Below are 18084 nucleotides of genomic sequence, written 5' to 3'. Positions count from 1 at the left end.
TGTCTTTCACATTTACTTCCATGTAGAAGTGAGACCTTGTTCATATCTGCCTATGAAGCAGAAGTGGAAACTAAAGAAAATGTTTTAGGCTTTAAAAAAAATCTATTTTGTAAAGGGGCTAAATTTACCTATGCTGTGACGTGGTGCATATAAAAGTGTGTAAAAATTGAGGATATGGTAAATATTTTTTAGTAGTTTTTTTTCCCAGTCTTTTCAAGTGAGGAAATGACTTTTAGTTTATATAGCATTTAAAAGTCAGTTTGAGCCCTGATGAAGCAAAAGGTTTTTATTACATCTTAAGGTATATATTCACTTCTCTTGAGAAAGAGAAAATAGGTGTTTTTTGAAAAAATGAGTGTTAAATAGATGTGTAAAATTTTGTTCTGAGTGAATTTTTTACTTCTTTAATAAGGGAAAGTATTGTTCTAGACATGAATCGTGTTGTGTTGATTAAAGAGAGTGAGAGACAGAAAAAAGTATTCTCCTTCTGCAAATTTAGTGGGTGTTTCCAAAATGCTAGGCTGACATCAGTTTCTTCTGTTCTTCCCTCGCATGTTTCTTCATCCGCTGATGCTTGTAGGCAGGTCGCTGTGTAGAGCATCTGTGGAATGACCTTGCCTCCCCCTTGGCATCGTTCCCTGTGTTCCAGGTGGGCCAGCCATGAGAGGGTACCTTGTGGCCGTCTTGCTGAGTGCCGTCTTCCTGTATTATGTGCTGCATTGTATATTGTGGAGAACAAATGACTACGGGTAAGTCTTACTTTTGCTGCTTAAAAATGAACCCCCAACTGGCCTTTCACATGGACACACAAATGGTATTAGAAGGACCTACTACAAAACGCACAAACAAACCCTGTAGCATTTTGAGCCTTTTCTAGCTTTTCCATTATAGATTAGAGTTTTACCATTCTAATATCTTATATATTACACATAACCATTTAAATACTGGTAAGCAACATCGGTGTTTGTGTTTTTTTTTTTTTTTTTTTTTACTTTTCAGTGAAGCAGTGGTCTTGACAGTCTTTGGGATTCTGATTTATATCATTCATCTTTTTGAATTGATGGAGTACTTCTTAGACTCAGTGCCATTCGAGTCTTGAGTCTAAAATACTGGGATAGAGATTGTTGATAAATGTGGACACTACATATGGTTTCCTTTGTTTAAAAATATTTGCTGAATAATGATAGAGGCAGAATTTGAAATGACTTTGACTTGAAATATCACATACAAAATTTGGAGAGGCACAAGTAGCTTTATTACAGAGAAAACTCCTATATTAAGCTTTTTATCCTTTTCCCTTTTCTATGTTGAAAAGTATTTACTTAGTTTGAATAAACAAATTACAGATAAAAATTAGCTATAATATGTGACCTGAATAGAAATGACTGGAACAAACACAACACAGGACTTGATTTCCTTGCACTAAGTGCAGAGCTTGTGACAATTGAGAAAGCTTCAAAATCATTTATATTTCTTTGAAAAAGGAGTAACAGCAGTTCCTGATCTATCACAACTAGCCAACTTAAATGCAAGCTTCCGGACATGAATTTCCTGAGTGAACCCACATGATCATTTTTTAAAACAAGGAAATTTTGACACGTTGAAGTAGAGTAAAATGGTTCATGGCTTCTAAGCAACAGGTTTTGTTTTTTTAAAAAGCTAGAAAATTCAGAGCAGCATTGTCACAGGATAAATTAACGCTATACTACCATGTACAAAATTTTGCTAGAGTTGATTAATTACAAGACAACTTTTCAAACTAAAGCAAACAAATCCAAAGATTAAAAAAATGATCTAATCTGAAAGTGTACTGATTTCTATAAGTCACAGAGCATGTGATGTAAGGCAACTGTCTATACTTTCCTTGTGGTGTGTTTAAAAAAAAAAGAGAGGTGCTTCTAAAAGCAAAGAACTCACTGGAATTAGAGACTGAATTGATCATGCAAGTATGTCTCTCCATTTGACTATTGCTGGTATTATCAATGCCAACCAGACATTTCCTTGAGTCGCTCTATGACAACTGTCCTTTTTGGGTTCAAGTTCACAGTTAAGGCTGGCCTGTTAGGTTAAAAAAAGAGCGCTGTTGTCATTTAATCTTTTATACCTCCCTCAATGTCTTAACACCTGAATAAGTCCAAATACAGGATAGTTAATTAAGCATTTCTTTTCTAAAAACAAATGAAGTCACTTGTCCTTCTTGTTAATTGATGCTTTTTCTGCTTTTTCTCCTGGAAATGATTTTTTTTTTTACTTGAAACAGTGAACAGATGAACCACAGTTTATATCTAAAAAATAAACTTGCCAAATGTTGCTGATACTAAAAACAGATTAGTTATTGTGGGATAAGAAACAGATAATCTAGTTTAAACTGTGTATTGAACATTTTATAGCATATAAAATGTTTCTTAGCATTAAGTTTTTGTTATGATGCTACCCTAGGGAGAAACATTAAGGGAAAAAAACTTTCCTGATTGTCTTCAATGTAGTTAAAAACAACACCTCTTATAATGATGATTAATATGAATTTGATTTTTATAAAGTATTCTAATTTACCAAATTTCACATTTAGATAGGGGTGGGGAGAGAGGCTCTCTCTTTCTAACTTGCCAAATTCTTGAGCTATACTTTGCTTAACTATCATTCCCACCAAGAGTTTGAGACCATTGATAACTATGCTAGTCTATGGAGAACATTCTAGAATATTTTCTATAATAAAGATAAATAGAAAAGTTAATATACATGTTGCTTTATTTTGCAATGTTTGCAACAAACCATGTAAAGTAACATGGTTTGAAACAAAAGTATCCTCAGTTATACAAAATAATTTTTTTTAACACTGAGGATGGGTGATTCAAAAATACTAAAATGAAAGCATCAAAATAGATTGTCTTTTTCTCCTCAAAATATATCTTTAAAACTCAGAATTCAGAAGTCTGATACTTTTGATATTACTCTGCTTGAGTTTCCCAGAGTTCTGCTCAGAAATTGCCTACTGTTTAGTACAAATGTTTTAAAAAAAAAAAAAAAAACCTCTTCTGCAGACGACTAGAGCAGAAAAATTGTGATGTGGACAGCAGGTTGGAAAACCCGATTACTGAGCTTGTAAATGTATACTGTAGTCCTGGAGGACAGCTGTCTGATAGACTCGAGGTATCCTTTCTTCCTATTGCCAGTCCTTTGGCAAGGAATTGAGTTTTAATGACCTTTAAATTCTGAATGGGTCGTATTATGTGATGTCAAATAAACTACAAGAAACGTCGTCACTTAGACATAAGTCCAGTATTTTTTGCCAGTGTTTGAATAGTAGATGCTGGATCATGTTTCTAGGTTTTGTTTTACTAAATTAAAAAAAAAAAATGCTGCTTCTGCATTTGATTTCATTACTGGTTGATTGAAAAATCATTTGTAGTGCTCTTTATGGAAGGAAGTTAGCAAATCATTATAATGCTCTTTATGGTCGCTGGAGAAATCCAGTGCCAGGTGCGTGCATTTGACTGTAAGTTTTGAGGTTTTTGGACAACCCGGCCTCCATTCCTGGGTGGGGAGGATCCCCCAGAGAAGGAAATGGCAACCCACTCCAGTATTCTTGCCTGGAGAATCCCCATGGATGGAAGAGTCTGGCAGGCTACAGTCCACGGGGTCACAAGAGTTGGACACGACTTGGTGACTAAACCACCAATCGCCAATGAGTCAGAGATCTTAGAAGTCTGATCGTGCACCCCGTGAGGCTCCTACTCCCAGCATCTCTCCCTGTATCTTTGCACCTTCCTGCCTCTGTTCCATGCTTAGTAATGGGAGATAAGAACAGCAGAGAAAGTACAAAGTTGGCTCTATTGCTGATTCCCAAGAAATCATATCCTGGCTCACAGGGGAAGTGATAAAGAAGACAATGAAAAGGGTCCAAATTCAGCACATTTTTTTGCCATTAGAATTCGAGGCATGCTCATGTCACTCCTAAACGAACACTTTACTCCACAGAAAATATCATGAAATTACCTCAGAAGCTGTGAACTTGCTTCCTTAACTATTTAAGATGAATAATTGTCTTTTAAGAAAAACACTCAAAGTTTGGCTTCACAATACCCTCAAATAGTTTGTTTTCTATTTTAATAGACTTGGAAGCCAAGTAATATTTTATACTTTATTTTGTCCTCTGACTATAATTTGATTTTCATGGCTTGGTGTCATATCCCACCGTATTTATGTATCTTCCTTACAAGTAAATCAAGAGGTTTTTGCCATTTGAGGTATTTACCAAAGATGAGTCTCTTCAACTAGCCTCGTGGTACAGAAACCTAGAGTGTTAACTGAGAATTTTGTCCTAAAAAAGTTTAAAATTGAGTCAGTCCCTGAAGGGGTTAGGTTCTTTCTGTTTGAATCTGGTGATTACTGAAGGAAACTGGTTGGTTTCCTTTTTTAGGTTAATTCTCCATACCACTGATGATCATTCCTAGTTTCTCACGTGAGGCTGATTTCCTCTTTCCCGGCTGAGTCTGGACCCTGCCGCCCCGTCCCCTTCATCTGTCTTCATTGTCATGCTCTGTCTGGTTTCACAAAACCCTTTCAGATGGTGGAGACAGAGCTCCTTTCAGGAGACACACAGGCACCTAACCTGCGCCAAGAAGAGAGGAGAGTTCGCTCTGACGCCAAGTAGTGAGACGGTGGGTCCCCAGGTCCCAGGCAGGGGCTCTGGAACCCGCCTGGGGCAGCGCCTCTCTGGCATTTACTGCCCATAGGTATCCATGCAGGTGGCGTGGAGGGCCTTGACAGCCGTGTGCATTTCTCAGGCATTCAGGAACTTCTAAACTATGAGCCAGGTCATGGCTTCCATAGTGTGGGAGTCCTAGTTCTACTTTCTTTATTTTTTCCCAATTCTTCTCGAAGGGTCCTTTGAGTCGCTGCTCTCTGGCCCTTCTGGGTCACTTGTCACCTCAGCCTTTTTTCCACGCTCTCTTGCTTTATATCCATGAATCCTCAGACATGTCCCGGACTAGGAGAAGTTTCTGTCCTACCTCAGGGGCTGCAGTGAGGATCCATATCCCCTGTCTGAGAAGCCTCTCCCTGGGGGTCCCGCTCGGGTTCCCAGGGCGCCTGCTTCCCTTCGGGCTGGCTGCCCAGTTCTGCTTTCTGACGGACCCTTGTTTTGTCTCCTAGGGTGACACCTATGGACATGAAGCAAAGGAGTAAGATCCAGCCTTGTTCATCAAAGCCAGCTTTTGCCTCTCTCCTGAGGTAAACATACAAAAGAAACCGCGGCCCACGAGATGTTCAAAAATGTGTTTGTCATTGTTCTGCACACTTGCTTGCTTTCTTTCTGTGCAAATCTTAGCAATGTAAAATGGATACCCTGCATTTAAGGAAGAGCTTGACTGTCCTATGTCTTTTTGTGCTTTTAGTCAGAACTCTGCATATATTTTAAGAAAAGGCAATGAAGAACTCAGTCAGACCAGTTTTCTTTTCACACAGGTGAGATTAGAGAGGTCTGGTTGTGTTTGATCATAAGACTGCACTGGCCTTTCGGGGTTTGATTTTCCCACCCTCGTTCCCATGTTATTTTTCCACCCTTTTTATTTTCTGGTTTCTTCTGCCTTACCTCTAGGTTAAAGTGTACAGCAGAAATTTTCCTTTCACAAACTTTTAATGAACTTCATAGGATGTAACTGATTGTTGATTATGGTTGTCAGGACTTGAAAAGAATTTACTGTTCCATCCACAAATATTCTTTTCATTTGTCACCACAGCTTTGACAGAGTGCTGGTCAAAATGCTTCCAGAAATAAATGACAGTCAGGTCTGGGCATGTTCAATTGTGTAAACACATAGAAACTTTTCAGCATTTTTATCTGTTAAGGATCTAAAATTCACATCGTCTTTTTTTCCTTATATCATTGTACTGTCCTGCCAACTGAAAAAATATTCACAGCCTAAAACTTGAGAGTTATGCTTTGTGTGGCGGGCATTTTTAGGACTTCAAGTCCAGGAGGCGGCATCTCAAGTAACCCTGAGAGAACTGCTTCAAGGAGGGAAGGTAGGGGAGCTAGGTTATATAGAAGTTTTGCAATAAAGGGCAGGTATTCTGAATGTTAACAGATTATTGTTAGTTAAAGGAAACCCAGATATCTCAAGTTAAGGAATTTAGTGCTTTTCTATGTATGGGAAGACGCAAGAGTCTGGGCCCACTGAAATCATTCCTTTGATATGCACCTTAGCTATCTGGGGCTAATGTCCTATGTTTTCACATCCTGAGTTCCCTCAGGGCTTACCAGTTCACCATCAGTGGTGGCTACAATCACTGATGACTGAGACATTATTTACTGGTATGGCAGGAAATATTCCACTTCTCAGCACCTTTCCTTGACTGATTCTTAATCTTTTGAGGCTACAGATCCATTTAAAATCAGCCAACTCTGGAATGCTTTAGAAACACAAGATATTTTTATGTCCAACTATGGCTGTACCATGGCTGCTTGTAGTCAATCCATGGGTGTGTGTCCAGTTAGGACCATTGCAAGACTAGAAGAGTGGTTAAAAATTTTTTTGTTTACCATGACCCATAGTAAGAAGTACATCTTGCCTTGGAACTTAGTGTTTGTACTAAGTTTATTTATAATAAAAAAAAATAAACAGTTTTTACCTCTTCTACTCCAGATACCCTATAATCTGTTCTATTCACTTTTTAAAAGTGAGCTGATCTTGACTTGCAAAATTGACTTCATGAGCCACGAACGGTTGCAGACAGCAGATTTGGAATGCTTCTCTAGAATCAAGGTACTCTTTAGTGAGCTGATCTTGACTTGCAAAATTGACTTCATGAGCCACGAACGGTTGCAGACAGCAGATTTGGAATGCTTCTCTAGAATCAAGGTACTCTTTAGAGAAGAAAGGTATTTCCTTTCTGAGAAAACCCAAAGGGGTTAAAATATTTATGAAAGACTGCTCAGCAGATGTGTAAGTCTGCACACCTGTGAATAGTATTCCTTGGAGGCAGGGCTATCCTTTGTCAGTAGCCTTTGGGAGAAGCTCTGCTGGGAAACCTGGCAGTATTACCATCGGTGAATGTACTAGGACTGGACACCTTTCCCTAGTGTTGAGATTAGGTGTGGTTTCAGCTTTGAAAGCTGAAACAAATGGGTTAGTGACTCCAGATAATAGTTACTTCACTTTTTTTATAGCTTCAGTTTCTTTGTCTTGTCAACAGAATTAAAAAAAAAAAAAGCACAACCTAAAAGTTGAGAATGTTTTACTTGGGAACCTTATTACCTTACTATGGCTCAGCAGGTGAAGAATCCACCTGCGGTGTAGCAGACACAGGAGATGTGGGTTCAATCCCTGGGTCGGAAAGATCCCTTGGAGGAGGAAATGGCAACCCACTCCAGTATTCTTGCTTAAAAAAATCCATGGACAGAAGAACCTGGTGGGCTGCAGTCTGTGGGGTCACAAAGAGTCAGATACGATTGAGCGATAGAGCAGAGCCCAAATAGTAAGGACTGAAGCCTGGGATGGCAGCCTCTCAGACAGCTCTGAGGAATGCTTCCAAAGAGGGAAGGGAGGAGCCAGGATATAGAGTCGTTTTTACTGAAAAAGACAGACGTGTTGTCAAACAAAAAACAACAGGTTGGGAAAGACTAGAGATCTCTTCAAGAAAATTAGAGATACCAAGGGAACATTTCATGCAAAAATGGGCTCAATAAAGGACAGAAATGGTATGGACCTAACAGAAGCAGAAGATATTAAGAAGAGGTGGCAAGAATACACAGAAGAACTGTACAAAAAAGATCTTCACGACCCAGATAATCACAATGGTGTGATCACTCACCTAGAGCCAGACATCCTGGAATGTGAAGTCAAGTGGGCCTTAGAAAGCATCACTACGAAGAAAGCTAGTGGAGGTGATGGAATTCCAGTTGAGCTATTTCAAATCCTAAAAGATGATGCTGGGAAAGTGTTGCACTCAATATGCCAGCAAATTTGGAAAATTCAGCAGTGACCACAGGACTGGGAAAGGTCTGTTTTCATTCCAATCCCTAGGAAAAGCAATGACAAAGAATGCTCAAACTACCGCACAATTGCACTCATCTCACACGCTAGTAAGGTAATGCTCAAAATTCTCCAAGCCAGGCTTCAGCAATACGTGAACCAAGAACTTCCAGATGTTCAAGCTGGTTTTAGAAAAGGCAGAGGAACCAGAGATCAAATTTCCATCATCCGCTGGATCATCAAAAAAGCAAAAGAGTTCCAGAAAAACATCTATTTCTGCTTTATTGACTACACCAAAGCTTTCGACTGTGTGGATCACAATAAACTGTGGAAAATTCTGAAGGAGATGGGAATACCAGACCACCTGACCTGCCTCTTGAGAAACCTGTATGCAGGTCAGGAAGCAACAGTTAGAACTGGACATGGAACAACAGACTGGTTCCAAGTAGGGAAAGGAGTACATCAAGGCTGTATATTGTCACCCTGCTTATTTAACTTATATGCAGAGTACCTCATGAGAAACACTGGGCTGGAAGAAGCACAAGCTGGAATCAAGATTGCTGGGAGAAATATCAATACCCTCAGATATGCAGATGACACCACCCTTATGGCAGAAAGTGAAGAGGAACTAAAGAGCCTCTTGGTGAAAGTGAGAGAGGAGAGTGAAAAAGTTGGCTTAAAGCTTAACATTCAGAAAACTAAGATCATGGCATCTGGTCCCATCACCTCATGGGAAATAGATGGGGAGACAGTGGAAACATTGTCAGACTTTATTTTTTTTTGACTCCAAAATCACTGCAGATGGTGACTGCAGCCAAGAAATTAAAAGATGCTTACTCCTTGGAAATTAAAAGATGCTTACTCCTTGGAAAGAAAGTTATGACCAACCTAGACAGCATATTAAAAAACAGAGACATTACTTTGCCAACAAATGTCCATCTAGTCAAGGCTATGGTTTTTCCAGTGGTCATGTATGGATGTGAGAGTTGGACTGTGAAGAAAGCTGAGTGCTGAAAAATTGATGCTTTTGAACTATGGTGTTGGAGAAGACTCTGGAGAGTCCCTTGGACTGCAAGGAGATTCAACCAGTCCATCCTAAAGGAGATGAGTCCTGGGTGTTCATTGGAAGGACTGATGTTGAAGCTGAAACTCCAGTACTTTGGCCACCTCATGCAAAGAGCTGACTCATTGGAAAAGACGCTGATGCTGGGAGGGATTGGGGACAGGAGGAGGAGGGGACGACAGAGGACGAGATGGCTGAATGGCATCACTGACTCAATGGGCAAGAGTTTGAGTACACTCCGGGAGTTTGTGATGGACAGGGAGGCCTGGCGTGCTGCGATTCATGTGGTCTCAAAGAGTCGGACACAACTGAGCGACTGAACTGAATCACAAAAACAGACATCTCAAGTTATTGATTTTCATGCTTTTCTATAGATACGAAGATGCAGGAGTCTGAGTTTATTGAAATTATTCTTTTTGTTATGTACCATAGCCGTCTAGGGCACTGTCTAAGGCCAGTATTCTGTTTTTCTCCATTGTGAATTTCCCTCTGGGGCAGCTGTAGTGGCTGAAGGCTTGCTGGCCTCAGCATCCTTTTTTTACTGAAATGGCAGGTCACCTTTTTTTTCGACAGTCTAAACTGACTAGTAGAATTTACTTTCCAGGCTTTTGTAGGAGTACCAACAGCAGATATGTAATATGATCATTATAATGTAATATAACCCATTATAATATGATACAATGTCAAGTATAGTTATTATAGATAAAGCTGATACTTATTGAGCACTATGTGTGAGACATGGTGCTTTCGACTGGAAAAAAAAGAAAAAACCCACAACCTACAAGTTGACCATTATGTTTTATTTGGGGCGTTACTGAGGACTTAAGCCGGGGTTACAGCCTCTCGGATAGCTCTGAGGGACTGTTCCAAAGAGGTATAGGAGAAGTCAGGATTTATAGGAGTTTTTGCAAAAACAACAAACCAACATCAGGGAGTCAAACATCAAAAGATTAGTGCTAATTAAACTCAACAGACATCTCAAGATAATGAATTCAGCCCTTTTCTATGTGTGGGAAGATGCAAGAGACTGGATTATCGAAATTACTCTTTGAATATGCACCATAGCTATCTGGGGCCTGTATCCTGTTTTTGTTTTTCTTCCTGAATTCCCGACAGAGTGCAGTTGGGGTTCAGATGGAGGAGTTGAAGGCTTAAAGGCTTCAATATCCTTTGTTTACTGAAATGGCAGGCCATATTCTTTGCCCACAGTGTTGAACAGTTATTTCATTTAGAAATTTTAAGTCAGGAGCCCTGACACTTCTCTTCCCAGAGCAGATCCCGAGCTTAGAGATCAACCCTGATACAGATAATGACTTTTTGAAATTGGCTGGGCTCCCCTTCCCCAGGCTGCTAACACTTGTCACAACTGAATCTGACAAAGACACTCTTCTCAAGTAGGAAGGGGTGGTCTGTCACCTCTTTGCTTAGTCTGAATATGGTGTAAGTTCTCAGCTCAGCTCTGGAGATCTTGAGCTCCTGTGACTTGCCCAGGTTAGTAGTTCCTGAGTAGCAAAACCAGGATAAAGCTGAAGCTAATTCATCCTTATACATGCTTGCTCAGTCGCTTCAGTCGTGTCTGACTCTTGTTACCCCTATGGACTGTAGCCCACCAGGCTCTTCTGTCCATGAGATTCTCCAGGCAAGAATACTGGAGTGGGTTGCCCTGCCCTCCTCCAGGGGATCCTCCCAACCCAGGGATTGAACCGCACCTCCTGCCCTTGAAGGCGAACTCTTTACCACTGAGCCTTTGGGGAAGCCCTCATTCCTACTCGAGTGCTTCTTATTTCTGTTTTGTCACATGGCCTCTGAAACCCCAGGGGCACTCTGATCTCCACCTGCAGTTTATTTATTTAGGAAGAACAAAACTGGTAAGGGTGGAAAGAAGGGACCATTAAAAAAAGAGCTGTCTCATGAAACATTCTTGTCTGAGGGCGTACCTGAGTGTAGGAGCGGGGCAGGGAGGCAAGAAGACACCCGTCCTCCTTGAGAATATTTTAATTTAATGATATCAGGAGAGAGTTCATCTAGCTTTTAGTGCATTTTATTTTATTTTTTATTTTTTTTCATTTATTTTTATTAGTTGGAGGCTAATTACTTCACAACATTGCAGTGGGTTTTGTCATACATTGACATGAATCAGCCATGGAGTTACACGTATTCCCCATCCCGATCCCCCCTCCCACCTCCCTCTCCACCCGACTCCTCTGGGTCCTCCCAGTGCACCAGGCCCGAGCGCTTGTCTCATGCATCCCACCTGGGCTGGTGATCTGTTTCACTATAGATAATATACATGCTGTTCTCTCGAAACATCCCACCCTTGCCTTCTCCCACAGAGTCCAAAAGTCTGTTCTGTGTCTCTTTTTCTGTTTTGCATATAGGGTTATCGTTACCATCTTTCTAAATTCCATATATATGCGTTAGTATACTGTATTGGTCTTTATCTTTCTGGCTTACTTCACTCTGTATAATGGGCTCCAGTTTCATCCATCTCATTAGAACTGATTCAAATGAATTCTTTTTAATGGCTGAGTAATATTCCATGGTGTGTATATACCACAGCTTCCTTATCCATCCGTCTGCTGATGGGCATCTAGGTTGCATCCATGTCCTGGCTATTATAAACAGTGCTGCGATGAACATTGGGGTGCACGTGTCTCTTTCAGATCTGGATTCCTCAGTGTGTATGCCCAGAAGTGGGATTGTAATTTTCACTGCTGGCAACAGCTTTATATATATATGGTGTCTTTTGTTTGGGGAGTGGATCAGCATTTGTACTTTTATTTTTGCTCATTTGCTCTTTTGACTCTTCCTGTAGATGGCTACCTTTGGGGTTCACTTGTATTTAAGCTTTGTGTCCCCTCCCGCAAGCTGTTACGTGGTTTTGGTTTTACTGCCTGGAAAGCATTTCCATTCTGAGTGTGTAGTTCCATTGCCTATCCTATCCTATGTAGCATTTAAGTGGTGTTTAAGATGATTTTGAAAGAATCTTAAAAATAATTATATGCTCATTTATAGTCAATCTAACGATAGGAATGACATGCTACTGTTTTTTACAGTTGTGATTTTAAAAACCTGCAAATACTGTACACATTTGGGAAAGTCATTCTTTATCCTTTTCTTCCAGGTATCATCAGTTTCACCCTTTTCTGTGTGCAGCTGATTTTAAAAATACTGTTTCCTTCTACGGTAGCGATAAGTTTGATTTGCCCTATGGGATAAGAGCATCAGGTCAGTAATATTATTCTTACCTTGCCCTAATACTATGACTGGTGTTTGACGTGAACCATATGTTTTTCTATAATTTTAAGATCTTTTAATCTTTTTGTTTCATAGTGATTCCTAAAGATGTGATTTTTGAGATTGGGTGAAAGGAATTATATTTTAGTATGTAAATCCCCACTCATTTTGAGTCAGTGTAGAATAAAAGAGTGAAGAAAGGCAGATTTTTTTGTTGTTGAGAAACTGTTTTTCACTTTTGTTTTACCACCGTATTATTCGTGAGTTCAATGCTTTACTTTATTCCAGTTGAGAATTAGCAAGACAATTCTGTGCGTTAACTTCCTCCTATTCTCCCATTTTGACTCTTAGGAGTTTTATGTCATCAGCAAGTTCTAAATCCGTGGTCAGTCTTTTAATTTAATCAGAGGATGTTTTGTTTTTGCTAAATTTAGAGAGAATTGCTCCATCTACTAATGATGAAATGATTTTCCCTCTGCTTACTGACCACTGCTTTGCTTTACATGCTAGATTTTTGAGAAACCCTGAAAGCGTTTTAGGTGACAAGTCTATAGTTTCCTGAGTTAGATTTTCCTTATTCAGCTGATGCTGTGTATGTATTTAGAATATATTGTAGAGAGTTTGATAAATTTAAACTGGCAGAATATTGAGTTCTATACCACTGTCATTTTCTGAATCATCTGATATGGTTAATTTTGGGTTATGATTATTTTCAGATTAACATATTATTTTCCTGGGATTTTTGGAAAGTATCCTTAGAGCATTTACATTTTAGGTGCCCCTGTTAAGTAGGGCTGACTAGTTGCAGTCGTATCATGAATTTTCACCACAGAATAAATCATAAGTAATCATGCCAGTTTGAAGTGGATTTGGGGGAGGGCAGAGGATAAAGTGGTTTCCCATGTACCTAAGAAGTCATGATTGCTTTTATTCCTAACACTCCGCTTGTTTTCTAGCCACATACTTTCGACTTGCTCTTTCGAAACTGCAGAATTGTGGTCTCTTTGATGAGTTTGACAAGTGAGTTTGTTTTCTTGCTTCTGTTTTACTTTTAGTTTTAGCTAAGTTTTAGTACAAAATATGTACTTCAGTGTGACATATATTCACTCGGGAAGATACCATAGCTTTTGTGCATAACTAAAATGCCTAGGAGTTATTTCTGTGGCACTTGAAGTAACAAACTACAAATATAATTTAGACATTGCATAATTGTTGGCTCAAAATTGCAGACAGTCTTGATGACACACCATGCTAGTGTCAAGTCAGGACATTTTTAACCCACAGTCATCTTTTCTAAGTTGTTGTTACTGAAGAATTAATTCACACTCCCTGTTGATCAGCTCACAGCCTCCCTCCATGGTTCCCATACCTTCCCATACATGCTCTCAATTGCTCGATCATGAGAATCTTTTCTGTTTCACTTGAATATTGGATTTCAGAAACAACTCTCTTCCTTTTATTCAGAATTATATTTGAGGGAGGTGAACGGCGTGCTTAGACACACATTTCTGGCAACAAAAGGCAGTTTAGTTTTTAGAAAATTTTGGTATTCTGTTACCTCTTAGGGACTGAGTTGTCAAAGACAGACTTCTTAGCAAGTCAACTTATTTTTCAGAGATGGACTTATTTCCCACAGTTTTAAACTGAATTTTGGAATTTGGCTGGTTGTCCAGTGGGATGAAAAGAGTGACCTGCAGATGTGACACCTCCATTAAAAAGGAAAATGGGCAGAATTCCCCTCTTATCCAGGAGAATAGAGGCGCTTTTTGATACATACAGCAATGATGGTAGCGGACAAAAGTGTGAAATTGGAGATAGTTTACAAGGCAGAGCCGGAGGAGCGGTGACAGATTTTGTCTGAATTTATCTCGCTTTTCTCTGTCAGGGACCCAGGTTACTGAGGTGTAATTTATGTAATAATGTTGATTCATTTCAGATTATACTTTTTATAATTTAAAGCTTTGCCATCAACCTAATCACTTTCAATTTTTATTGCACATCCACAGCAGCCATATATATTCCTGCCTGAAGTTTGTATAACTCTCATCTGTATCGTTTTATGCCGACCTTTGGCACATGTGCTTTTTTCAGTTCTCTCCAATTTTTACAAGCACCCAGCAAAGTATGCTTGGTGATCTTCATTTTTTAAATTGAGAAACTGAGGCTAGGCAAATCCATGTCCTTTGTTATAGTTGGTGAATGTCAGAGCCAACATGTGAACCTGGGTGGGTCTATCCAGGGCTGGATGTTTAAGAGTGATAGTGGTTATTGTCTTAAATAATTGTAGCAAGTATCTGCAAATCTTTGAAAAACTCTTTGGCCCTGTAAATGTGAGATGCTGTCAGGATTCTAGACGGTACATGACTGGAGGTTTTGTTCTGGCCTGGTTTCTATCTCAGAACTATTGTTGTTTAGATGCTCAGTCACGTCTGACTCTTTGTGACCCCATGGGCTGCAGCATGCCAGGCTTCCCTGTCCTTCACTAGCCCCTGAAGTTTGCTCAAACTCATGTTTATTGAGTTGGTGATGGTACCTAACCGTCTCATCCTCTGCCGCCCTCTTCTCCTTTTGTCTTCGATCTCTTCCAGCATCAGGGTCTTTTCCAATGAGTTGGCTCTTCTCATTGGGTGGCCAGAATATTGGTGCTTCAACTTCAGCATCAGTCCTTCCAATGAAATCAGGGCCCTTTTCCTTTAGGATTGACTGGTTTGATCTCCTTACTTTCCAAGAGACTCTCAAAAGTCTTCTCCAACACCACAGTTTGAAAGCACCGATTCTTTGGTGCTCAGCCTTCTTTATGGTCCAACTCTCACTTCTGTACATGACTACTGGAAAAACCATAGCTTTGACTAGACGGACCTTTGTTGGCAAAGTGATGCCTCTGCTCTCTAACATACACTGTCTAGGTTTGTCATAGCTTAAAGCTATCTATGCTTTATTTAGTTGCTTTCAGAGCCACTCTCTACACGAGTGTTCATCATCTGTATGTACCTCAGGCAGGCTACTTCCTCTCTTCTTGCCGACTTGGTCTGGCTCTTCCCCACACTTCCTCCTTTCTCATAGGGAGTGCCCCCCACACCCACCACCAACCCACGTCAGGTTCTTACTGTCACCAGCCCTGGGAGGGAGGTCGGTGTGGGTGGTGATGAAGGATTGAAAATCATGCTCATGGTCCAAGGGTTCTTGGATCTGAACTTGTTAAGAGATGGAAGTCACATCAGTGTACAGACAGAAACCATTCAGGTGTGGAGTGAAGGGCGAATATCCCTATTGGAGCCTCCCAGAGTGACCATGGTGATGCGCTGGACACTCAGCACTGCTCAATTGCTTGTTTGACGCGTCCAAAGTTGGTCCCTAGAGATGTCAGAAAGAGTGTTTTGAAAGTAAATAAGAATATATACTTGTGACAAAATTATCTTCATTTACATATTGACTTTTAGGAGGAGTTGACATGTAATAATCAATTTGACCCACATTCTAAGTACGTCCTTCTACATTTGTCTGAAACCCACAGTACAACCCCAAGATAATAGCAGGCCTCAGCCCATGCCCAAGTTTATATTTTAAGTAAACTCCAGCAAAGCAGAATACACTAAACTGCCAACTGCTGCCTCAGAGTCCCCTTAGTCTGTCCCCCGAGTGACCTTTATGTGGTTCTCATTTCTCCTCTTTACCTGGGAAGATGCTCTAGAAGAACGAGGTCTGAGAACAGTCGGTCTTCTCAGGCTGAGGATCTGGACCCCTCTTAGTTGAGGAGTCCTCCCTGAGCCTCTCTGTGGATCTGGGACCTGCGGCCCACATGCTTTAGGAGGGATCTGTGGGTGCACTCTTTGTAGGATTCTGTGGGTCAGCGAGGAGACGGGCTCAGGTGGAGAGGGGCAAGAACCTCTTTTTCAAGTCCCTTCCCCCTTTGACTTTTCTATTCACCCTCTGTCCTCTTTGTCCTCCCAGAAAGCTTAAGATATTTTTTCATTCTTTCAGATCTGAATTCTTTACTTATCCTATGTAGCAAGCATGATCTCTTAGTTGGGGTAGAGTTCTTTTTTTCTTTTTTTGGCTGCTCTACCTGGCTTGCAGGATTTTAGTTCCCCAAGGAGGGATCGAACTTTCATCCTCTACAGTGCCAGCACTGTCCTAGGGACATGCTGGGATAGATTACACTGTGAATGAGAAAACTCCAAATATCAGTTCCATTTATAAGATACAAATTTTCCTCTTTCTCACAATTGTCATGTAAATGAAGTCTGCATATAAGCATTCTCAGACCAGCTCAGTGACCAAGGCTTCTCTCTTGTGACTCTTATTCCTCCCTCTGGTCCATTCTGATGGTTAGACTTTGACCAGTCATATGTATATTCTAGCCAGTAGAGGGGACAAAGGAGGAAGGGCATGCCCCCAGCCATTGAGACTTGCCTTCTTCTTTAAGGCCTTTTCCCAGAAGTTACATACAGCCCATTATTACATCCGGTGATGTGCGGAAGCCAGTTGGTACCAACTTGTGAGAGAGCTGCTGCTCTTCCCAACTCTGTGTTCAGTGCCATCAAGGTGGAAGGTTGCAGTCAGCCGTGATGGGAATGTATACCATGGAAAATGGCGATGCTACAAACCAAGGCTCCCCATCATCTCCCTGTCTCCCAAAGAGGACTAATTGTTAAAAAAAAAAAAAAAAAAAAACCTGCTAGCAGCCACCAATTATGTCCCACTGGCTAGAGGTATAATCACAGGGCCACACCTCGCTGGGACGTGGACTGGAAAGTGTAGCCTCTATTCTAGGTGGCCGTGTGCCTGCTTAGTGAAACATGATTACTGAGTGGCAGTTAACAGTCTTTGTCAGTGTTGTCTACCATTTTCTGTTTCTGTGCCTGGAAATAGTCAAGATTCTTAAGTCAATTATGTAACACTCTACCAACCTCGCTCACTTGAAGGAGCCAGTGGTGGTTTGTCTCTTGGAGATGAAAGTGGTTGAAAAATGTTGGTGTTGCAGATCATTCCGAGGTCTTGTTTATGCTATCTTTGTAGGTAATGTGAGTAAAGTAACTCAGGGAGGCAGATCAGCCTTTTTCTAAAGTTAGTACCCTGAATAACTTGGGCCAGAATTAGAGGGGAGGGAACAGGAGTGTGTGTTTGGCCATAGATAAAAATGTCTGACAGTTGCAGCCTATTTCCTCCATTTGGAGACCGCTGGCCTTCCTGCCTGTTACCCTCTCATCCCCCCCTTTTCTTTCAGGAGAATTATGTTGCCTAGGGAAAAGGGGCGTCCTTCTCGTTTTATAACTGCTTTGGAGCTGACAAGGGGCGTTGTCCCTAAATTGGTGAGGCAATATATTCTTCTAATCCTCATACTGAGGATTTTTGATCCAGGGGCCCCAGGTAGTAGTTGGAAGAAGCTGTCGCAGTAGCAGGAGTTTGAGCAACCATGTGTAACTTAAAAGCTTTCATGTGACTAGAAACAATTCCAGTTATACACAGTTACAGATGCAGGGAGCAAAGAGCAAAGACAAAACAGTCAGAATGATTGTAATTAAGATAGTTTTTCACCATGGGGAACTAGTTAACATCTCCCAGAGTGATGCAGTTGAGGCTTCAGGAGTATTTGTAGCCCCAATCATCTTGTTCGTATGTTTAGTAAAATGAGTAACATCAGTGTTCATATCAGGTATACACGTTCAGCGTTGGGTATGGATAGTGGCACATGTTCCTTAGCTGCCTGTAATTTCTCTTTCGTGAGGGGCCACTGCTCTGTCCAAATAGGCTCGTCATTCTTCCAAGTTGTTTTAATAATTGCGTTGTTTGTTAAATGAGCAGTGG

The 18084-nt window shown here is 40.6% G+C and overlaps 1 protein-coding gene across 8 annotated transcripts in view; it reads left to right on the top strand.

Moving 5' to 3' along the window:
• Positions 1-18084, top strand: part of ST3GAL6 (ST3 beta-galactoside alpha-2,3-sialyltransferase 6) — an 84098-nt gene that overhangs the window by 37574 nt on the left and 28440 nt on the right. For 5 of the 8 annotated variants that reach the window (XM_065913592.1, XM_065913589.1, XM_065913591.1 and 2 more), the window contains 4 exons: positions 581-749; positions 5155-5232; positions 12164-12267; positions 13233-13296. In XM_065913592.1, the coding sequence (XP_065769664.1) occupies positions 661-749; positions 5155-5232; positions 12164-12267; positions 13233-13296 (335 nt within the window). In that variant the 5' untranslated portion in view covers positions 581-660. The remainder of the gene's footprint in view (positions 1-580; positions 750-5154; positions 5233-12163; positions 12268-13232; positions 13297-18084) is intronic. The other 3 variants (XM_065913594.1, XM_065913596.1, XM_065913593.1) reach the window with 1 other exon arrangement.

Source organism: Muntiacus reevesi, chromosome 21 (assembly GCF_963930625.1).
Source record: "Muntiacus reevesi chromosome 21, mMunRee1.1, whole genome shotgun sequence".
Lineage (NCBI taxonomy): Eukaryota > Metazoa > Chordata > Mammalia > Artiodactyla > Cervidae > Muntiacus > Muntiacus reevesi.
This window is presented reverse-complemented; position numbering and strand designations above follow the sequence as displayed.